The 25935-nt window shown below is 38.8% G+C and overlaps 1 protein-coding gene across 1 annotated transcript in view; it reads right to left on the bottom strand.

Moving 5' to 3' along the window:
* COL5A3 (collagen type V alpha 3 chain) overlaps window positions 1–25935 on the bottom strand; it is a 1727233-nt gene that overhangs the window by 1421683 nt on the left and 279615 nt on the right. Inside the window, exon 2 of the mRNA XM_044084684.1 lies at window positions 1231–1398. Within this exon, the coding sequence (XP_043940619.1) occupies window positions 1231–1398 (168 nt within the window). The remainder of the gene's footprint in view (window positions 1–1230; window positions 1399–25935) is intronic.

Raw genomic sequence — 25935 nt, 5'->3', positions numbered from 1 at the left:
TGCCCATTAACACCACTGTGTACTATGCACATGTACAGTCTGGTGTACATGTACAGCACTGTGTACCATGCACATGTATACTCTGGTGTACATTTACAGCACTGTGTACTATGCACATGTATACTCTGGTGCACATTAACACCACTGTGTACTATGCACATGTATAGGCTGGTGTACATGTACATCACTGTGTACTATGCACATGTATACTCTGGTGTACATGTACAGCACTGTGTACTATGCACATGTATACTCTGGTACTCATTACACCACTGTGTACTATGCACATGTATAGTCTGGTGTACATGTACAGCACTGTGCATTATGCACATGTATACTCTGGTGTACAGGTACATCACTGTGTAATCTGCACATGTATACTCCAGTGCCCATATAAAGAACTGTGTACTATGCACATGTATACTCAGGTGTAAATATACAGCACTGTTTACTCTGCACATGTATATTCCTGTGTACATGTACAACACTGTGTACTCTGCACATGTATACTCTGGTGTACATGTACAGCACTGTGTACTATAGACATGTATACTCTGGTGTACATAAATAGCAATGTGTACTATGCATATCTGCACTTGATTTACAGAAGATGACATGCATTTGTACATCACTGTTCATTACTATGATTATTGTCTATGAATTGTCACAATGAATAAATGCATACTAAATATGCCCTGCAGAATGCTCCACTCCACTGTTATGGAATGGTGTTGCTTATCATTTGAAACAGATTGGGCATTCTGTTATGTAAGAAAGCTTTCTATCATTATATTTCAGTCAGGTCATACCCATTTTGTGATGGTCTCTAACCCAGCAAATAATGTCTATGTGAGTGTACTCACCCCATATTGAGAAAAGGTATCTATAAATCCAAGTCTGCAAATAATGCCTTGTTTTTGACATGACAGCACTCCAGCAGCAACCATGATACTCTTCCCAGCATAAAAAAAGAAAACTGTAACCAGACCACAAGTATATAGAAATGAAATGTTACTAATGTGAAAGCAATAGCATTTAGGTGTATCCTTAATATTTACAGTTAAATTAATTTGTAATAAACAGATGTCAATTCATATCACTTAATTGACAATTTGATGACAATAGTCCGTTATTATGCTTTTCATCTATGGGCAGTAGTATCTATTTACAGGATTTTAGCCCTCCAAAATTTTGAAAAAAAACTATATGCCAAGTGTGATGTGCACTCACCTGGAAATATCTGCTTGGTTGGAGCACTGAACTGGATTTTCTTTTCTATCCTGTAGGCAATGTCTGTTTCTTCTGATCCTTGCCGATGGGCACATATTCCTGCAGTATATGTGACACCTTCTTTATTTCCTCTCAAGTCTAAAGTTTCAAGTACATCAATGTGAGGGGCTGAAATAAAAAAAAGTCATTGTCAGACAATGAATGGACAGAACTGAAATGTACCAGTTAGTTTTAAAAACTGATTAGTTCTGGTAGAAACCAGGGGTGCCATTAATAATTTAGAATAAGTAGATCTAAACATTCCATGTATGATGCTCTTTCCTTAGCAAACACTTCTCATAGCTTTTTTTCAAGGCAAAACATGACTTCCTGAGATTTTCCTTTTATTATTAGCAACTGTATTATAAAATGGTCAAGAAAGAGGTAATGTGATACTACAATTAAACCATCAAAAGAGGGGTATTTCTTACCTGAGATTAGAAAATTATATGTTTAAGCAAAGAAGCACAAAAAAGCTTTATGGTACATTCAGTTTATGGTTTCCCTGTTCAGTTGCATTCCACTATTAAGTAAATGTATTGCCTTCCTTTGCATTTTATCTCAGTTTGATGCTGCATTAAGGTTTTTATGCTCTTCACTCTGTTTCAACCATAGAAAAAAAAAACTGTTCCATGCTGCCTTAACCACATTAAACATATGGTCATACACTAGAGTCATCTTTGGCATTAACAGGCACAGGTACTCCCTGAACATGCTTGCAGATAGGTCAACCATTTACCAGCTTCTATGTAAAGTGGTTTTCTTATAAGTCTATAGGTTCATAGGTTAGTACTAGGCTAACTGCCTTTGCAGGACATTTTAAATCCAGTCAATTACCCTTTTGCTGCTTGAGGTAAACTATCCCATTTGGTGTTAGATTGGCCTTACCCATCCGACAGTCAATAAATATATATTACCCTACTGAGAATAACTAAGATCAAACCATAAAGAATTTGAGGGGACCCGTGGAACAAAACATTTAGGAGCCGCCTATGTCTGTTAGTATTGCAGGCAGCAGTTCTTTGGGTAAATTTTCTATTACCTATCCAAAGATCCAAATTGTGCTTGAATATAGAGAGGGATGAGCTTTGTTTTAAATCAACGGGGACTCTGCCATAGAGCATTCTCATGTTCTTCTCATTCCTCTCCAAACATCTCTCTTACCATCTTACAGTCTTGTCTATTATATACAGTGTGCATTGAAGTGAAACACATACATGTGATTCCTCCTGTTCTAAATAATGATAAAGGCTTCTATCATACTTTCCCTTTTTGTTTTGGCAGCAAGTGAACAAACTGGCAGTGTAACTCCGTACTATGCCCATGTTACTCAATACTATGTAATATGTCAGTGTGGCTGGGTTTGAAAAATGCTATCACTGATGTTAGAAATAGTGTTTTTCAAGCAGGGTTATTGCAGTTTAGGACATGCAACTACCTAAGAGTGTTATAAAGGTCACGTTGTATGGGGAGGGGTGGTGATAGAAGCTTTGCCGTCACAGTAAACCTTATTCTTTGACTTCTAGATACACCATCAGCATTACTGTGATTGCCAGCAAATAGAAATTCAGTAGGTAATAATGTATTTAGCAAATTTCTACCTTGGAAAACATGTTCTATTGAAAATGAGTCCATTTTGTTGCCCTCCACTATGCCTTTTTTATGTTGTTCCCAGTTGCTGTGGTAAAGACTTGGGAAATGTAACCTATGTTCCAAACATGGGGTCATCAACATCTTTTAATATGTAGTAATATCATTTCCTCTTACAGTATTTTCAATACTCCCTCTCTACATCTCTATCTGACTCTCTCTCTCTCTGTCTCTGTCTCTGTCACTCTCTGTTGGTCTTTTGGTCTCTCTCTATCAGCCTGCCTCTTTATCTCTATCTCTGTCTATCATGCTTTCCTTCTCAGTCTGTCTGTCTCTCCTTCCCTCTTCCTCTCTTGCTCTTCTATGGTTCCTGCTCTCCGGTTGAATTACCTTACAATGTGACTCATGTATTTCCAACTGTCAGTCTTTAATTTAGCCCTCTTGCTTCTTTACATTTCTGTAGTTAGAAAACTCAGTGTGTAATCTTACAGAGATCTGAGGTACATATGAAATTATTCCAAATGCATTGATGCATTCATCAGTATTGTTGCTAGAGGTCTTCAAGGTACAGATCCAAATGGTTGCAATGCTCTAATAGTTTAGCACAAATAAGTGAGCCTATGATCTGTTAATGAGCTTTACCTTGTTGTTCTGGGTTTGATTTCCTATCTTAATTTGACAATTGTGTGACTATTGGTAAGTCACTTAACAAGGCAGTGCCCCTGGGTCACCCCTGAAAAGGTTCCTTTGTGCTTTGTAAATATATGTGCTTAAGGAACAGATAAAAAACACATTTACTATGTTGCACCTTTATTCCACTACCTACAGTTTTGCCACTTTTATAACATGTTGATTTTTTTTTTTTACCATACTGAGATACTCTACCATCTTTGGGTCTATGTTTAAGAAAGACAAAGAAGTTTTAGCTGGGTGGCCTAACAGTGTCTTTCCAGCCCAAACAGGCACATGTTCAAGTGCCCAGTGATTGGCAGTGAGGGGTGAGTAGGTTGGTTTGCCAGGAAGGAATTATGAACATAGAAGAAATTGTAGAACGTGAATGCCAACATAATTCTCTGACAAGGTTCTGGAGTTTTGGACATAGCCACACTAAGGCCTAGCTTTCTGGTGACTGGTATGAGCTACTTAAGGTCATACACCAGAGTCACCTGTGACATTTACAGACACAAGTACTCCCTGAACATACTTTTTAGCGACCCTTTTAAGGAAAGGTCACACATTCTGACATAGTTCTCATGTTGTAGTGAAAAATGTTACCAAAACACAAGGGCACTCACAGACCACAATCCAAGGTGGCCATAATTGAAACAGCCTTAAGTAGTTACTGGCAATACTGTACAGATTTATTTTCAGTGACAGACCAAAGTGCTTTATGACTCTAACCAATAATGACTTGTTACTAACACAATCACTAAATCTCTACTCCACAGTGACCTGCTTAAAAAGTAAAAGTCCACACTGACGTGTCCCTGTTGTACTAATCAGTACACTATCCACAGTGATGTGACCCTGTAATACTAATTAATATACTAACTATCCACAGTAACGTGCTTCAGTAGAACTAATTAGTACACTAAGTCTCCACAGTGACGTGTCCCTGTAGTACTAATTAGTACACTAACTCTTCACAGTGACGTGCCCCTGTAGTACTAATTAGTACACTAACTCTCCACAGTGACATGTCCGTGTAGAACTAATTAGTACACTAACTCTTCACAGTTATGTGCCCCTGTAGTACTAATTTGTACATTAACTCTCCACAGTGACGTGTCTCTGTAGTACTAATTAATACAGTAATTCTCCACAGTGATGTGCCCCTGTAGTACTAATTGGTACACTAACTCTCCACAGTGATGTGCCTCTGTTGTACTAATTCGTACACTAACTCTCCACAGTGACATGTCTCTGTAGTACTAATTAGTATACTAACTCTCCACAGTGACGTGCCCCTGTAGTACTAATTGGTGCACTAACTCTCCACAGTGATCTGCCTCTGTTGTACTGATTAGTACACTAACTCTCCACAATGACATGCCCCTGTTGTACTAATTAGTACACTAACTCTCCACAGTTATGTGCCCCTGTAGTACAAATTTTTACATTAACTCTCCACAGTGATGTGTCCCTGTAGTACTAATTAGTACACTAACTCTCCACAGTGACAAGCCTCTGTTGTACTAATTAGTACACTAACTCTCCACAGTGACATGTCCATGTAAAACTCATTAGTACACTAACTCTCCACAGTGACATGCTCCTGTAGTACTAATTAGTACACTAACTCTCCACAGTGACGTGCTCCTGTAGTACTAATTAGTACACTAACTCTCCACAGTGACATGCCCCTGTAGTACTAATTGGTACACTAACTCTCCACAGTGACATGTCCCTGTAGTACTAATTAGTACACTAACTCTCCACAGTGGCGTGCCCCTGTAGTACTAATTAGTGCACTAGCTCTCCACAATGAGTTACCTCAGCAGGGTTCACACAGTCACACTAATATACAACTCCATTGCATTAGGACTCAGCTCTGCTTAGAGGAGCAGTAGCATAACAGCATATAGTGACATCTCTCAATAACACACTAAAACACTATTCCATAGTAACCTATTCCAGAAGTACTGAATGATTCAATAACACACCATTCCACAGAGACAAGGTTCAATGATATGTGTGAGCACATTGAAACAACAATTAGCATTCTCAATAAACCCCTAAATTCCACAATACAGAATTCCCTGGCCCCCAGTGACACAATGGGTGGTAAGAGTGTGTGACCCACCATAGAGTAACTACATTTCTCTGTTAGCCTATGAGTGGACCTACCTTCCTTTTAGCTATAGGATCATATAATCATAGGAAGTTACTAGGCTAATGGTCCTAGGGCCCTTACAAGCCTTGACAAGTACTACACTTATGTCCATGATCAGCACCTATTGCCCCTGTCCTAGAGGGACACAGGTGGACCTCCTGGGGTGAATTTACAATTAACCATCCAATCGTGCATATTGCATTTAAATACGGACAATGAGTTGCTCTTTTTGACATGAAATGGGAGTCTGTTCCAAAGATGTGATAACTTCTCGGAGACAAAACTTTCCCTCAAGCAGGCTCTATTAATGTCACATACCAGGTTAAGACGAGTAACTCATGTACCATTTGAGTTAAGGAGATGCAGAATTTCCACTTAAGCAGGGTCAGAGATTGCCTTGTATGCAAGGCAGAGACTGTCTCTGAGTAATCTGTATGAAACAGAATAAAGTGACAGTGATTTCAGATGATCCACAGAGGACAGATGCTGAAGGCCTTGAATTATGCTTGTGGGGAACCTTTGTGGTTTCTTCAATTGCTACAGGTGCTTTGAAAGGTACATAGCAAAAGGGACATTGTACTCAATTACTGGTCTGATTTGGGAAGAGTATAGGTAGGTTATAACTTCTTTTTTTTTCTGGAGGCAATGCCCTTACTTATGAGATGAGCAATATAGGATGCCCTTATTACCACTGTGGAGACATGGTGGTCAAAGGTGAGATTGCTGTCAATACGTGTGCCTAGGTCTATCACCACTGAGTGCATACTTAAGATGCTGCTATTGATGTGGTAGTTAGCAGGAATATCACCCTTACCAAAAGGGATGATAATACATTTTTTTTCCATTGAGTCTAAGCCCATGACTTTGGCACCAATCAGTTGTTTTTGTAAGACCCTCTTGATTCTATGACTGCTCCCAGTCTGCAGTCATCAGCAAACTTTGTCAGCCATAGACCTTTAGTTTTTGTTTGTACTTCAGATAAATAGATTCCAAACAGTAGAGGTCCCAGGACTGATCCCTGTGAAACACCAAGTGATTGCAGGTCTTCTGTTGGAGGTGGATTCCCCTATTTTAACTATATGGGTTCTATCAGTGAGCCAGTTAATGGCCCATCTAACAATATAAGGGTTGATACCTAGCTGGTTGAATTTGCTAATGATGTCTGAGTGGGGTATAGGGTCAAATGCCTTGGCTAAGTCTAGGTAGACTGTATGAATAGATTTCCCCTCATCCAAGGCCTTGGTGACTGTCTCAAAGAAGTTCAACAGGTTTAACTAGCATGACGTCCCATTGACAAATCTAACCTGAGTAGGGTCAAGTGTTTGGAGAGTACCTATATCTTTGCTGATAAGGTCCACAAAACCAAAACTCCAAACAACGCAATAATACCAAAAACAAAAAACGTGTGAACATTCTCGAGAGAGACACCACAGTACACAATACAGAAATAAGTGCTTTCATTCCTTTATTTAGTCCATGGAAGTTAATTAGATCAGATTGTGTTCCATGGTGTCTGTCTTGATTATGCTCACCCATTTTTTTGTTTTTGTGTTTGTTGATAAGGTTCATGATGATTCGCTCCATGGCCTTACAGATAAGGCTATTCAGGCTAATAGGTCTATAGTTCCTGGGATCAGTGGAAGCACCACCTTTGTGCAAGGAAGTAAAGCCAGTGCTTAGACTATGACTGAAAAGAGAACCCAGTTGTGTTGTTAATTCTTGCTGGAGCCCATGTAGGATGCAGCCTGGCATATTTTTCAGCATGAATAATCATAAATTAGTAATAGCTAGATTACACTTCCAGACAATAAGTGACTCTTGACAGCTACTGTCTCTATCCTTACCAGGAGTGATCTGGTACACCTGTTCTGCCTTTTCGGATGATAGGACCATGAGTAACTCAGCCTACCTACATACTCCCCTTTCAGCATGGAAATGACTCAACACACTTACTCTTCCTTTCCGGACCACAAGTTATCGGACATAAACACATCCCTTCCTCCTGACTTTGAATTAGAAATGACCCAGTATTAGTACACTTCTTTCTGAGAATTAGACATTCATTTAGTTATTTAAGCTGCTCCAAGAACTGGACCTTGTGTACTGCTTCTCATGAGATTTGTTCTGCTTTGTGATTTAACAAAATGAAATACAATTTTGAGAAAGCGGGTCATTTTAAATACTCCTAAGCTAATCAAGTAACTTAAAACTAAATGAAAACTTGACTATATTTCTGTTACAAATCCATCTCCTTCCTATGAACGTACTTTTATATGAATCTAAAGTAATCATCTGGATGTAAACTTTCATCTGCTATTAACGTGTGGTGCAGTGGTGCAGTTGTTTGTATTGTCACCTCGCAGCAAGAGGTTCTCTGGTTTGATTCTCGGCTGGGGTTCCTTCTGTGTGGAGTCTCACAAATTCCAAAGACATGTTCTGGAGTGTTTCTCTCTGGGCCTCTGATGAAAATTGACTCTGCTCTAAGTTGGACTTTCCTGGAAAACAAATGTTAAATAAATAACACACCATGACTCTTACAGTATCAAAAATAATTCTCTTCTAAAATTGGCCTTCATTATCAGAAATGAAATCCAGTTGTTACTCTCTAGGAGTGTCCTAGTTAGTATGTATACATATACTTCTTAAAATGTCAACATGCAAAAAGATTCACAATCATAAAATCAGCTTTTGCATGTTGATACTTACTAACTTCAATTAACCAATGGAAATGGAAAACAAATGTTCTCCTTCTGCAACTGGTCAAGTTAAAAAAAAAACAATAACATTAGGCACACTTTGTGTGACTAGCCATATAGTTAGGGAAAGGGATTTTAATAAGGTAATGTATAGGGTTAGGGTTAGAGGGGGGATGGCACAGTGGTGGGATGGTGCAGTGGTGCAGTGGTTTGTGTTGTCACCTCCAATTCTTGCCTGATGTGCCTTCTATGTGGAGTATGCATGTCCTCCCTGTGTTTGTGTGGGTTTTCTCCAGGTGCTTCTAATTCCTCCCAAGTTACAAAGATGTGTCTGGAGTGTTTCTCCCTAGGCCTCTGATGAAAATTGGTGTGTTCCAAGTCAGATTTTCCCAATAAATAGAGGCAGGGGTCAAGGTTAGTACACATGAGTAAAGATGGACACAGGATTTCACAAAACCTAACTATAACGGTTATCTCCAAACTCCCACATATATGCACCCACTCCTAATGCCAAAACTTTGGTCATATCCCAAAATTTTGCCATTAACACACACAGCCACTATCCATAACTAAAACCATGCTGCCTACACAAGCTGAACAGTCAATCCTCCATTGACTAAACTCAGCACTTGACAAAGATTGCATCCAGTAAAGACAAAGTAGTACATTCTTGTCAAAGTCAGCACTCAACAAAGTGAACTGCAACTGTATGTATGTATATATATAAATATATATATATATATATATATATATATATACATATATATATATATATATATATATATATATATATATATATATTTTTATATATATATATATATATACATATATATGGTTTCACTTTACAATCTCAAAATCCTAAAATACCGAATTTTAGTATCTCAAGACTATAAAGCCGAAAGCCCGGAAAACCGACACCCAAAACACTAAATTCAAAATTGTGATCATTCACATACACACACCAAAAAACAAGCACGCATACACCTACCTAATTACACTATAACAAACAAAACAGCACACACAAACACAACAAACACACCTACTCTATCTATAAGCAGGGGGGCAAGCCCACCTGCTCCCCCCATGTGGGGGGCTGCATCCCCCACACCCCTGCTACTTATATATACTAACTCCAAAGTCGTACTAAACACACAAACACATAAAACTCACCACTACACACATATACACATACTAAAATCCTTACCCAATACCTTACAAGAGCACCACTTACCTGAATCCCCAGCTAAGTCCACAAACCACACTGCACATCACGAATGCAACAACACAACTTCGTATTCAACATTTACGCATTCGATATTATGCAGCTTCGTGTAACTGCACTTTTGACTTTATAGTCTTGAAATACTAAAATTCGATATTTTAGTATTTTGAGATTATAAAGTGAAACCATATATACGTGTGTGTGTGTGTATATATATATATATATATATATATATATATATATATATATATATATATATATATATACACACACACACATTCACTTTATATCCTTGAAATACTGAAATATCGAAATTCAGTATTTTGAAGCTATAAAGTTGAATTTTTAAAACCAAGAAAACTCAGAACAGTGAAATTCAAAATCTTGCACACTGGAGATTTTGAGATTTCGCTCTTCTTCTGCACACACACACACACACACACACACACACACACACACACACACACACACACACACACACTATCCTCCCCACACACAAATGCAAGCTCTCTACTACATAAAAGCAGGGGGGCAAGCACTCCTGCACCCTCTCTACTTAAATATTCTCACTCCGAGGTCACACTACATACAGACACACACAAAACACCACCACACAAGCTACATTCTCATCGCACACACACACATCACAGCAACAAAACATACTGATACACACCACAGCCCCTACCCAAAACCCTTAACACACACACAAACACACACACACACACACACTTACCTGAATCCATAACCACAGTGAAAGCTCAGAAGCACGAAATTCAAAACCTCCAGTATTCGAGGTTTTGAATTTCGCGCTTCTGAGCTTTTGCTCTTCTCAGGATTCCACTTTGTGGGCTCAAAATACTGAATTTTGATATTTCAGTACTTCAGGCTTCTAAAGTGAATCAGTACACACACACACACACACACACACACACACACACACACACACACACACACACACACACACACACACACACACACACACACACACATACATATATATATATATATATATATATATATATATATATATATATATATATATATATATGTATATGTGTGCATGTGTGTGTGTGTGTTCAGGTTAGTGTTTTTCCTATGTATTTTATATGTACTTATATGTATCTATGTGAATGTGTGTGTATTTATATAACTATACCATGAAAAACTGAATTCCTCAAAAAGAGAGCCTGACATACAGCAATCACTTGAGATTGGATCTCAAATAATCGAAACCTAAAAAAAAAAAAAATGCAGGGGGCATTAAAACCGTTCCTCGATTGATTATAATGTCTTCGACATCTGTGTTTCCGACCTTATGTGTTCGACCATACGACGTTCGACCGAGTGATGTTCGCAATTTCAATAGTAAACCTATATATATATATATATATATATATATATATATATATATATATATATATATACATATACATATACATATATAAAGGTTGACTGTGCCCAGCCTATTGATTAGCAAACCCAGCTTTTTGGATGTGCTTGATTACCAGATCTATAAATAAATAATGGTGGGGACTACCCTTGGGTTATCTTCTCAGCTAAATGTTAAGGTTAGGAGATGCCAAAGGCAAAATCCCACCCAATGATCCTTTTAGAGGCTTTTAGTTTTTACAATAGTGCTTAAGATTCGAGCTACCATGATCAAGCAAACTTAGTTTTCTCATTTCAAGTCCTTTATTTATTGCAGATGAGCACTGTTGTGTGAAGAGGCATTTTAAACAGTAAGTGGGAGGGTCCCTTTCCCTCCCTTCAGGTGTGTCAACACTCCTGTGGAGCATGGTCACCTGAGGTGTCAGGGCAAGGTTTTGCCCCATCTATCTCTTGTTTAATTACATTTGTTTTCAAATTAAACTTCATTCCAAGTACACAATCTTTTCCTCAGTTAGTATTTTTAAATATTGTATCAGTTGAACTTGCAGTTATTAAATATATATTATTATACTTTATTTCCAAAATGCAAATAAAAATAAAATTGTCACATGATCATATACAGTTGTTTAAAAACAGTGGGAAACTGCAAAAATCACATGAATGAATATACCATAGCCTGTGTACATAAAACACTTGGGACACCAGTATGTTAATCTGAATGCCATTTCAATATTCCCAGTATCTTGGCATGCGTGCTGAATGGAATTAGGTATACCTGGTGATAAGTCTTAATTAGATCGTCATATTGGGGAGATTTGCTTGAAATAAATAATTAGAAGAAGTCAAGCTGTGGAGTGAACTTTTTGTGTAAGTTATGATGAGACTGAGTTATGGTAACAGTGACACTCTCTGTGGAGCTTTCATATTCTTCTTCAGATCTGCTGAAAAACTAAAGGGTACAGTCATTTATAGTAGAAATTACCAAGGTGTGGAAAGAACTGGTGTACCTAATCCATGTGGCTGTGTCTAATGACAGACCATTGCAATGCTTCCTCCTGCCTTTGTTTGCATAATCACCTTCCAGGATGGCTCAGACCATTGCAATGCTTCCTCCTGCCTTTGTTTGCATAATCACCTTCCAGGATGGCTTGCCATAGAGATCTACAGTCAGGGTTAGAACCAGTTGCCCTGGCTATCTAATTCAAAAGTCAGGTTCATGATGAGGGGGTAAGGGAAATCCTATGCCTAGGATGGCAGAGTGGCAGGGATGCAGTCTGTGGGTCCCTCAGAGTGAAAGCTACACCTCCATTAGGGTGACTCCAACCCTTTTCATAGTAGTCCCTCAATGAACCTGGTCTACAGAATTGTTGAGCCAAAGGGAAAACAATTGATATACTGATTTAAAATCAATCATTTAAAAAACTATTTTCATACTTTAAATCAGAAGACAGAAGGGTCAGTGGCCAGCCTACTGACCTAGTTGGGATGCCATGATGGACACTCTGCTATTGTGCAGGCCATAAGCAGGGGGCCACTGTCTGGAGCATTTAGGTCAGTCCCTTGTACAAAGAGAATACCTCCCAGACATTTAAATTCTGGCAGTTGGAGTGCGAGATTCCCTGTCTACTTAAAAATGATTGAACAGAGAGTTAATGACCGGGTACATCAAGCATGCAATGGTAATCATCTTGTTTAGCAAAACATGGAAAGGCAGTGCACTGTACAAATAGTTAAGATGTGAACCTAAGGATTAATAAAATGAATTCCAGATAATACCACTAAAGCCTAATATAGATATCACCAAGAAAGGTCAAGTCAACTGGTTCATTATGTTGGATGTGAGGAGTGGACATGAGGGTACCAAATGGGCATGTGGTGGGCATGAGGGTACCAAATGGGCATGTGGATATGCATGCCAGTAGAAAATGCTGCCTTGTGTTCAATTCAAGTTATAGGGGTTAAACTTTGGACTAAGAAGTGTCTCAGTGAATCCACTAGGGATACAGTCATGAGAAATCTTTTCATGTAAAAATTTGTTTAGCTATGCTCCAAATATAGGGGGAATTAAACAATTTTCTGACAGGAATTGGCAGTGAGGACTGGGGATTCCAAATATCACTGGATTCTTGAACTGGTTGGTGATTTTATGTTAGTTCAATGTGGTCTGTGGTGGGTGTGTTTTTTCTGGTCAAACCGGGTTTTGTGGAGTCTGGATACCATCAGCTACCCTGAATGTGTGGTGTGGAGGCTCACACTGCCAGTGAAACATAAGCCCTACCAATCATTAAGGTCAGAGTGTTTAGAATGGGAGAGGGTATTAACAGTTTGAGATGAGACTGTTTGGGTTAGTTTAGAGTATGTTGAGCTTGGGCTACGGGGCGCTTTAACTGAGAGCCATTAAATCTACAAAAGAACCTGTGTATTGACTCCTAATCAATGTGTTGAATGGACTTTTCAGCATGAGGGTAAAGAATTCACTTGGAATTAATTTTAGGGAGATCTAGTCTTAGTGCATCTTTTAGCAAAAGTTGATTTCAGCCTAACCCCAGAAAAGCACATTTTCAATATGTAGGCGAGATGGAAGGTAAGGGAGGTCTGTGGGGTGCCTATGGCACGCAGCCAGGAGAATGCTGTCTGTATCCCATGGGTCTGCTTCAGCTTTGGAAGTGGCTTGTTAATCTAGACTGGTTCAGCAGGAAGATGGCAGTGTAGATAGGGATTAGGCACACTATAAAAAAGCAACATTGACAGTTTAAGAGAAAATGAAAACTTGATGGACCTATTAAATGGAAATAATTTACATTAACCAATTGGAAAAATAAAATGAACCTCATTCAGGGTGTCTGTATCAGGAGATGGCAGATTGAAACCATACCAGGAGTTATGAAAGTTAGCTACGGTCAACCCAGGAGACCTCTATGAAAATACATTTAATGCACTTTTTGTACTAGTATATGAAGTATATGAAATGACATTTGTATACACTTTTTGTACTAGTGTATGAAGTATATGAAATGACATTTGTATACACTTTTTGTACTAGTATATGAAGTATATGAAATGACATTTGTATACACTTTTTGTACTAGTATATGAAGTATATGAAATGACATTTGTATACACTTTTTGTACTAGTGTATGAAGTATATGAAATGACATTTGTATACACTTTTTGTACTAGTATATGAAGTATATGAAATGACATTTGTATACACTTTTTGTACTAGTATATGAAGTATATGAAATGACATTTGTATACACTTTTTGTACTAGTGTATGAAGTATATGAAATGACATTTGTATACACTTTTTGTACTAGTATATGAAGTATATGAAATGACATTTGTATACACTTTTGTACTGTATACACTTTTTGTACCAGTGTATGAAGTATATGAAATGACATTTGTATACACTTTTTGTACCAGTGTATGCATGTAATTATTTGTACTAGTGTATTAAGTGGCATCTTATACATTCCTTTATACTAATGTATGAAATGACATTTGTATACAGTTTTTGTACTAGTGTATGCATATACATATTTGTACTAGTGTAGTAAGTGGCATCTTATACACTTTTTGTGCTATTGTATGAAATGTCATTTTATACACTTCTTTATAATAGTGTATGAAATGAACCTTGCATATAAGTAGGTGGTGCAGCGGTTAGTGTTGTTGTCTCACAGCAAGAAGTTCTCTGGTTCAATTCTCAGCTGTGGTGCCTTCTGTGTGGAGTCTGCATGTCCTCCCTGTGTTCACGTTGCTTTCCTCTGGGTACTCCTGTTTCCTCCCACATTCCAAAGATGTGTTTCTCCCTAGGCATCTGCTAAAAATGGGCTCTATCCCAGTTGGACTTTCCTGGTAAACAAATTGTACTAGTGTATGAAATTACATTTTATACTCTTCTTTGTACTAGTGTTGGAAATGACATTTGTACACACTGCCTTTTACTATTGTATGAAATGATATCTGCATATACTTCTTTGTCCTACTGTATGAAATGACATTTTATACACTTCTTTGTATTAGTGTTGGAAATGACATTTCCACACACTTTTGACTACTGTATGAAAGGGTCTATATTATGAAAGCGAAAAGAAGTAAACGTTGAACTGTATACCGCGAAGTGGACTTAGAACGAAAGTCGAAAACTGGGAAAATGGAAATATTGAATTTCCATGGTTGGCCTGTCTGTGGATTAGCTGCATAAGGTAAGTGTTGTATAGTTATGGAGTTTAGGATAGGGTGCGGGTTAAGGTAAGTGCTTAGATAAGCAATGTATGTTAGATTTAGTATAGGGTTAGAGATAGGGTTTTGTTAAATGTATGTATGTAGGTAGGTTATTTATTTTGTTTGTGTATATTTTCGTAGGGGAAGTGTACGGTAGTTACGGACCTTGGGGTTAAGGATAGTGCATAGATAGTTTTGTATGAGGGGTTTAGTAGTGTTGGAGGTAGGGTTTTGCTAAATGTATGTATGTGGATTATTTGTTTTGTTTGGGAGTTTGTCTGTAGGGGACGTGTGCGGTAGTTACAAACCTTAGGGTTAGGGACGGGTTAAGGAAAGTGCATAGTTAGTTGTGTATGTGGGGTTTAGTGCCAGGTTAGAAGTAGGGTTTTGTACTTTACTTTAGGTTAGAAGTAGGGTTTGGTTAGTGTATGCATGTGGTTTATTTATTTTATTTGGGTAGGTAGTATATAGGTAGTGGTGGGGTTGGCCGACTATGACAGTTCGATTTTTTTTTTCTGCTGTTTAGTGCGTTCAGGATTTTCACGGTTCGTGGTATAGGGGTCAATGTTTTGGTATTCGCGTATAGGGTTTTTCGCTTTTGTAATATAGACCCTGTATGAAATGGCAATTATATACATTTGTTTGTACCACTGTATGAAATGGCATTTTATACACTTTTCCAATAGTTTAAGAAATTACATAGTATACACTTCTTTGTATTGGTATACATAATGATATTGCATACACCTCTTTGTACTAGTGTAAAAAATGAAATTTTTATACACTTCATTGCACTAGTATATGAAATTAGATTTGTGTACACTTCTTTACAATAATGAATGAAATGACATTTGTATATATTCCTTGTGTACTAGTGTATAAAATGTCATTTCTACACTTTATTGCAACCTATCTGCAGCGACACACGGGTTTATCTGTTTCTGATTAAACTTCTAAGATCATATGATTACTCTGAAATATTTAATTGTTCATTCAAACGGGAAGCCTACAAAAGTGACTGCAGTAAGATTTTGTCAGTTTTCAGCAACTAAAAAAAAAAAGACAGTAGGATCCAAACTTGTTTTCTGAAGTACCTAGATGCAGTAATGTGATTTTATGACTTTGTAGGGTTCATATGGTACACAGGTCAAAACTATAAAAATCAGATTGAAGTGTGTGGATATACAAAATCTGATTCATAGTTTAGTGTGCTAAGGAACCATAATGTTTTTTGACATTAGGTGGCCTTATGAAAAAGAAAGTAAAAATACTGTAAAACAATGTGGTACATCCCTAGCTTCATCTGAGCCCTACAGAACCCATTGGTAATATAATAATATATTAATATATTATGTGGAGCTGCAAAGCCAGAGAACAATTCTGACAAACAGGAGCAAACTCTAAAACTGGGATGGCTGCATCAGTATTATTCTTACTTACATAGGAACAGCATATGCATTAATAATAACTTCTCTCCATCCAACAAACTACTTTACATCCTGGTGCATAGATGATCTATTTGGGCAGTTCACTGACTGAGAGTTTAAATTCTCTCCTGTAGCTGGAAAACCATCATGAGCCATTCTGTCCCTACAAACTGAAATTCTGCAATGGCCTGCATTCCATTCTGAACCCAGCTCGCCATTGTCACAGACACAAATTACTCTGTGCCAGGTTCTCAACCTGTGTCAACCAAATTAATCTCATCACTTCAGGGGTATTGAAAGAAGCCCAAAAACCCTTTCAAGAATTGTTATAATAAGTATTTAAGAGATTTGAGTCATATCATCAGTGAATGGATTAGGCACTCTCTATTTTTTTTGTTTATTATTATTATTTTACATTTGATTAATGGGAAAGGAAGAAGCCCTTTATCAGAGGAGGCCTGGAAGGAAAGCTCCATATTTTACAGTAACAGGAAAAGTAGCACATATATGCAGTGTTACATAATACGGAGAATACAAATAAAATCGAAGCAACCAAAAAACAGTTTAATGAATTTAGTATTACCATAAATATTATTGATTATGAAAGACTAGCAAAGATAAAGAATTTAGCACAGAGCTTGAAAACAGAAAAAAACTTGACAAACATTACATATTTAAATTTTAATTTCTGTAGCTGCTGGTAGTAAGTTTATAACTAACCAGGGTTGGTACAGGAGCAGATCCATGAATTCGATAAGTGGGTTTTGAGCAGGTGTCTCACACAGCCTGGACTACAGCCTCACTTTTTTCTCCTTTGATTTTTAGGTTACAACCACATCATGTGTCTCAGAATATGTTGTGTGGAAGCAGATTCTCCCCCACCAACCCTGTATTCAGCCTGATTATACAAATCATGTCCTCATCCTATCTGCATTCCCTCTGGTGATTTCATATTTTTCAGCAGCTCAGGAGTCTAGAACTGGGGGCAGCAATCTGCAATACGTCTTGTCATTCATGTAAACATTGTCTCATAAGAAGTCTTACCCTTGGCTTTTTTACCTTTACACTTATTCTGACCATTACCCACTGCCTTCATGGTGATGTACGAACATCGTTTGTTAGACATTCAACCTGTAAAACTTTAATCTGCTATACACCCTCTCAAATATTTTTATCCCAGTGCTGTCTGAGGCTCCCAGATAAGCTTCCCCTCAAGTGAAAGATCTATGTGCAATTTCTTCCCTGCTGGATGCTCAAACTTTCCACAGGATCTAGTTCCCTTAAATAATTAATGTTATAGACTCTTTCAAACATCTCCATCCCAGCTCTGTCCAAGCCTCCAAGATAAGCTTCACTCAAGTGAAAGATCCCTGCCCAATTTTTCTAAACAGGATGCTCGAACCTCCTACAGTATCTAGTTCCCTTGAATAATTAACATATGTCTGTAAAATTACTTATGTTTGCTTACCTTACACCTACCAAATTGTTCCCAGTACAGCGGTGCCTTCATACATTACCCAAAACATCTCTTCCTCTTAATCTTACCCCTATCTTCACATAGACTACCCTCCCACTCCCCTATCTTCCCAGCTGTACGCAGCCTTATACTGTGTTAATTACCTCCTCTGTCACCCACCCCTTTCCTGGATTTTCCTCCCTCATTTCAGTTGCAAACTCTCCCACACTCTTGCCATCTTTCCTATCCTTTGTACACTTACTGCATACTCTCTTCTATCCCTTGTACACTTACAGAAATCTCAATTCTTCTCTCTCACCTCTCCACTTGTCCTACTTGCTTCCTCCCGATTACTTTATCTACTGTCCCTCCACCTTTGTTTTTCTTTTCTCTTGGCTAGCTTTTAGCTTTTTTTTCCCTAATCTTCTTACCTTGCTGATTGTTTTTTTCTTCTTTGGCAACATACAAGGGAAAGGACCTGCCTGCTCCATTCGCCCTCACTATGCTTGGGCTGACTCCACTCCCTGCCTTAACCCCATTCCCACCCACCCTCAGCTCAATTACATTTATCTCCACCTAATCTCCTTCCACCACTACTACTCACCCAATCAGACCCTCCAGCCAATTACCTCCCACTCTACCCCCTCCCTCAACTTACAAATTGTACTTGCTGGCCACCTACCACCTCTCCCTCCTATAATCTACCTCCCTCTCCTCACAATAGAGTTCACTATAGAATTAAATTAACATACAACCCTACTGTTCATACTCGTCCATTACAACACGACACTAATCACTAACTTCACACTCCTTACCCTATCTCTAACCATTCTCGTTCTATATCTATTAACCTCACCTGAAACCTGAGATGAATATTACAAGGCCACACACATAACTGCTACTGATTTCCCTAAACCCACTTTCTTCTTGGATATATCTCCCAGTGTATACACAACAGACACCACCCTCTTCACTAAGCTAAGAGCTCATGAATATAACTCAAAGAGGAAATTACAGCCTATTAATCTCCCAAACACTTACTGCAACCTAATACTTTGCAGTGACATTCACCCCAATTCAAGACCCACCCACTCTCCACAATAACTGTCATAAATCTCTAAACTTCACTACCCTCAACCTTCAAAGCATCAGAAATAAAATTCCAGATCTGCATGCCTGGATTGAGCACAACAAGCCAGATAATATAGCAACAGCTGAAACTTGGCTAAAGCCTTACATTAAAAACTCAGAACTCCTTCCACCAGGCTTTTTTTGCCTAAGAACAGATAGACTCCGAAAAAAGATGGGGGTGTTGCGTTGCTATATCGTAATACTTTTAATATAGTCTTCTACAACAAATCCATTCCCAAATTTTCCACAGCAGAAATACTAATACCCCACATGAAAATGAATAACTGCAAAAGTATATGCATTATAGTCCTGTATATCCCTCCCAGCAATAATATCTCAATACTAGAGGAAATTCTAGCATGGTCAACCAAAAACATAGAAAATAAAACAATTATACTTGGTGATGTAAATATTAACTGGCTAGATACCATGCATCATCACCCAAGCAAAAGCATCAACCTATATAATTACACCCAACTAATTACTACCATAACAAGACCCAACAAAAACAAAAACAATGGCTCAGTTCTGGACTGGGCCATGGTCTCTGACCCTAGCAGCATCTCCTCCACAGGTACACTTCCAAACAGCATTAGTGATCACTTACCTGCATACATAATTTTCAAACCTACCTCAGTGTTTAATACACATTGTTATAATTATACTAGAGACCTACCCCATTTCTGCCCAGCTATCTTCAATAATACTCTGCTAAGCATCAGTTGGCACCCTCTAAAAGCCCTTCCCTTGGATAATGTTGTTGAATTCTTTAACTCCACATTCTTCCAGGTACTAAACAATCTAGCTCCACTCCGTCATAGGAGAGTGAAAGCTAATCAGGCCTGATGTCTCACTAGTCCCACCAAACAACTCATGATGGCCAGGGATAAGGCCTGGAAGCTATGGCAGCATAGCTAACCTCTGATTTTACTCAATACATACAACTATGAAATCAAGTAAAGCAGCTAGTCATCAAAAACAAACAGGAATACTACCATTAGTCTACAGAATGACCATAAGCATAATCCCCAAATGGTCTGGAGGTCCATAAATTTACTACTAAACCCAGGCAAAAGTGAAAACCACTCTCCTGATCCAGACAGGACACCAGCCAAAATAGCCTCACTGTCTAACTCATTTTTAAAAACCCAGACCTATCTGCAACAACAAGCCCAAACATCTCTCTCTCTCACCTATACCTACTTCCATCATAAAGTACTTCTTAAACTTAAACCTGACTCTAATATCCCACATAACTTACCACCAGAATCCTTACAAATGTCACCTAACTCTATTGCATACCCCATCAGTATATTTCTAAACAGATCCATTCAAGAGTCCTTCATACTGTACCTTCCATCTGGAAAAAAAGCATTTATTCTCCCTGTCCACAAAAGAGAAAATAATTACATATCTAATTTCTGAACTATTGTCATCCTCTCACCTATCTCCAAAATCCTGGAAAAATGCATCCATGGCCAACTACTTAACCACTTGCAACACTACAAAATCCTTTCCCCAACTCAGCACGGATTTAGGCCAGGTCACAGCACTTCGACCACTCTTATATCCTTCTTAGACAGAGTTAACAAAGCTTGCAATGCAGGGAACGCTGTCTCTTCACTATTTCTTGATCTTTCTAAGGCATTAAATACTATTTTCCACCCTCTTCTCCTTTTCAAACTCTCCAATTTAGGCATCTCTCCCCCCAACCCCAAACTGGTTCTCCAACTACCTTACAGATAGACAACAAGCAACCAAATGGCACCAATCCCTCTCTCCATTCCTTAACATCAATACAGGAGTTCCACAAGGATCCATACTACGGCCACTGCTGTTCAACATTTTTATCAGTGATTTCCATATCACTATTACTCAAGCTAATGTCATCCAGTATGCAGATGACTCTGCCATCATCTACACTGTCAAATCCACATCAAAACTACAGTCACTGACGCAAAGTGCCTTCACCTCCACCAAAACCTGGATGTATAGTAACCATTTAGCACTAAATCCCAATAAAACCAGACTTGTGTTATTCAACCCTAAAAAAAAACTACATTCTTAAAAAAAATGAATTTACTATTCATTCCCTCAATAACATTTGCATTGTAGTAGTTTCTTACACCAAACTTCTAGGTGTCAATATAGACAAAAACCTAAATTTGACCAGCATATTAACACCAACATCAAGAAAGCCCATCAGAAATTAGGCATCATCTACAGGCACAAATACCGCCTCACCTACACTACAAGACTATCCCTTGCCTCTTCCTTTCTGCTTCAATTTTTGCTCTATGGTGTACTACTTCTCACCAACATTCAGGCCTCTCTAAAATCCAAAATGGACTCATGCTACAACAAAATCGTTAAATTCTAAACTAGCTTAAACTACCCCAATATCTAACATGTCTACAACTGACTACAGCTCGTAAGCAAATCTACAATCCTTCTAACTGCCCAGCCCTCTCCTCTCTGCTCACCATGTATCACCCAAATAGACCTCTCCGATCTGTAAATCAAATGTTCCTAAATGTAGTGAAACCTAACCTTTCTGCTGGTCAAATGTGCTATGCCTTTACCATCGCCAAGCTATGTAGCACCCTCCCCTCAGCACTCAAGACTACTAGCAACCCCAAGCACTTTAACACATCCATAAGACAACACCTGACCTCCCACTGGCAATGTACATGTACTAGGACCAACCATATAAAACCCAATTATTACCTAGCCTACCCACTTCTACAGCTCATCTCCATCTTCCTTTCCCCCACATAGATTGCCCCAAATCAGCATATATCTACTCTGAGCTATCAACTTAAAATATCCTATCATGAGAAACACAGGCACTTAGAAGCAATCTATATATTAGCATGTAGCTAACTATATACCCAATTTAATCTTGCTTCTAATGTAAAAAAGTCTCAAATGCCTCAGCTTTACTTTCAGTCTAATCAAGTTGTTACCACAATCTTCTCTTCTCTACCTACCAGCTACTGCAACATTCACAGATATACTACATAATCTGAGTCTATATTAGTAGAACAAAAGGTGAATTACACAAATGCGTTTTGAGCGACACAAATTCATCGAATTGCATTTAAGCGATTCGATGAATTTGTCATAGGGCAAGGAGATGGTTGGCCACTTCCCAGAGTTGCCCTTTCCTTCCATATGGTGTATCTCGGAGTTGGTATATTTAGTTAGGGGGGTGTGGGTGTAGGGGCAAAGCCCCCCACCTCTTTATGATGTTAAATGATTTGTTTTTAGCGAACGGCCACGTATGTTTTTCCCCTCGGGGAAAAATTTGCTTACGTGGCCATTCGCTCTTTTTCATTTTCGTGCATTATGTGTCAACCTTTTCTTTGTCACACATATGCACTTTCGTTCTGCTAACATAGACCCACATAATCTATGTCTTTGGACTGATATGCATTGTATGTCCTGCATATTTAAAATTTTATTTTTGTATGTTCTCTGCAACCTAGTATTTTATATTTGTATATTGTCTAGTTTACTGTATTGCCTCTTTGTAATCTGTATAATGTCTGTTTGAATTTGAAGCTTTTCTCCCCGGGCCTCCACTGAAAATGAGCTTACTCTGGCCCAGTGGATCTTCTGGTAAACAAATGCAAATAAATAAATAAATAAATAAATAAATAAATAAATGTACATGGTATGTTGTAACCATTCTCATAAGTCTAACATACAGCAATCCAAAGCTGATACCATGCTTTATCTACACAATGTGCCATAACTGGTCTCACCCTTGATATACACATTTCTTTATAACTAGATCCATCATTAATGCATGCAATACACCATTAACAGTCGTACCCTTAAAAAGAAAGAGCTCCATGACCAGAGTAAGCCTCCATTCATGTACCACTCCATAACTGGCCTCACCTTCCCTGCACTTATTTTTTCATAACTGGTCTTATCCTTCACATGTGTAGTGTTCTATAATATACCTCATTTTACTTGTACACAGTGCTGAAAATTTCTCCTCAACCCTCAGGTTCAAAGTACTCCATAACTGGCCACATCCTTCATGTGCACAGTGCTCCATAACTGGCCTTAGAATGCTACACAACTGGCTTTACACTTCATGAACACAGTACTCCATAACTGACCTCACTTTTATGCAGACCTGTTTAGCTGGCTGTAACGTCTACAACCATCTGGACATACAAAGCTGATATAAGTATACTTTTTTCTGCTTGTTCTGTTTCAGTGATAGTTAACAAAACTGTACTGCATTTATTTATTTGTTTCATTGCATATTAATTGAATACTGGTGGTATATCTCGCTGCAGTTTGTTTTTCCCACCCTCCTGACCAAGTGTTGTTGTATTCTTAAACTTGGTGGCTTTGGAATTGCCCACCCCAGCTGTAAATTTGTCTTTGGACACTCCTCCCAGACCTATCTCATTTGCTCTTTCAACTGAACAGGAACAATACCTGTTCATTTGGGAAGGACTACCCCCTTGCTTCTTTAGTTTCAGACAATAGTACCAGTCCCATCTCATCAGCTCTGCCTACTGTGTACAGAGAGAGCATTTGGAAAGTCCAAACCCCCTTAGTCTCTAAATCTTTTATTATCTTCTGTTTCCTCCCTCTCCACTTAACAAAAAAAAATGTTTACACTTTATTAAGCTGCTCTTACAGTAACCCTGTTCTACCAACTTTATTACCCTATTTTGTTTTGCTGTGTGCTCTTAAGTGTTCAAGTGCTCTTATTCTGCATTTATTACTTTTTAATAGCCTGATTAAATTTATCTGCTATTCTAAGCATCTTGGGTTTGTTTTCAGCACGTGTGCTTCGAACCAGTTACTTCACATTTAAGAAGGTTTTTGTGGTCTACACTCTTGTGGACAAACACTTATCAAACCATCTCTCCATAAGTCTGCCAAGTATTCAGAACACTATGTCTGGACAGCATAGCACCCAGATCTGTTCAGAAATGGTGGTCAAGGACACCACATATACAAATGCCGTAGGTATAGCAAACTTGCTGGCTGACAGATTCAATGAAAACTTTACCCATCTGTCCCCCCATCAGTAAATTAGGACATCTCCGTTACCTGCCACCTTCCCCTTATATCTAGGGAAAAGGTCATCACTGCTCTCTCAAAGGCAAAAAATACAGCTTCCATGGGACCGGATAAATCCCAGGCTGCATGCTACGTGAACTCAGCCAGGAATGTTCAACACCGTTAGGCACACTATTCAACCAAAGCTTGAGTACTTGCTGTATTCCAGCTGAGTATAGGACAGCCACTGTCATCCCTTTACACAAAGGTGGACCATCCATTGATCTTGGAAATTATAGACCCATCAGCCTAATTAGCCTGATCTGCAAGGCCATGGAATGGATTATCATGGACCTCATTAACAAGGACATTGGTAGCCTCCATACACTTGATCGCACACAGTTTGCCTTCATCAAGTGGAGGTCATATCTGCTAAATTTGGTTGACTTCTTTGAGACATTCACCAAAGCTAGGGGTGAGGGGAAGACTGCCCACAACGCCTACTTTAACATGGCCAAAGCTTTTGACACTATTCCCCACTCGGGCATAACAGATAAATTCTCTCAACTAGGCATCAATCCATATGTTATCAGATGGGTAGCAAACTGGCTCACTGATAGAACCCACATAGTCAAAATAGGGGAAGCCACCTCAAGCAGTAGACTCATAACAAGCGGCATACCCCAAGGTTTGGTCTTGGGGCCTCTGTTATTTGGGATATACTTTTCTGAGATGTAGGTTAAAACTAGTGGGCTATGGCTGACCAAGTCTGCAGATGACTGCAAGCTGGGTGCTGTCATCAATTCCCCTAGTGATGTGGACATCTCACTCAGACAAATGACTGGTGCCAGAAACATGGCCTCAAGCTGAATACCAAACAAATGCATCATCATCCCCTTTGGGGAGAACGGCATCCCCACAAATTATCACATTAATAACAATGTCCTAAGCACGCAATCAGTTGTGAGGGATTTTGGCACTCAGGTTGATAGCAATCTGACTTTTGACCACCATGTTGCTTCCGTGTTACAGAAAGCCTTCTACATGGCCCACCTCATAAGTAAGGGCATCTCATTCAGGAACAAGGAGGTCATAACATTCCTGTATTCTTCCCTTATAAGGCCCATTATTGAGTACAATGCACCTTTCGGCATGTACCTCGCAAAGCATATGCAGCAGCTGGAGAGACCACTGAGGTTACCTACCAGGAGAATCCAGGGGCTCAAACATCTGCCATACACAGATAGGCTAAAAGCCCTATCCTTCTACTCAGTTTCATACTCCTCAGTGGTGACCTCTGTCTAACATACAAGGTGATCATGCACCCCACCTTGATGGGACTGTTGCATATCTGCAAGTCAAGCTCCACTCGTGTAACCCACATATGTGGCCTGAACCTGGTCTGTGACATCAACAGGACTTGTTGGAGGGACAGATTTGTGTCCCGCAGACTCCCCCATCTATGGAACAGACTCCCTCTCCACATCAAGCAGAGTACCTCTTTACCCTTTTTTAAGAGCAACCTGGATAACTGGATGGGAAACAGAAAATATACCCCTGGGATTCCACCCATGTCCCTGCTGGACAGGGCCATTGGGTGCTGATTTGTCTAAACATGGGCTAAACTCTTGGCTAGGCTTATGACGGCCTCAGGGC

Source organism: Protopterus annectens, chromosome 9.part0, assembly GCF_019279795.1.
Source record: "Protopterus annectens isolate FY-2018-M chromosome 9.part0, PAN1.0, whole genome shotgun sequence".
In the NCBI taxonomy this organism is placed as follows: domain Eukaryota; kingdom Metazoa; phylum Chordata; order Ceratodontiformes; family Protopteridae; genus Protopterus; species Protopterus annectens.
This window is presented reverse-complemented; position numbering and strand designations above follow the sequence as displayed.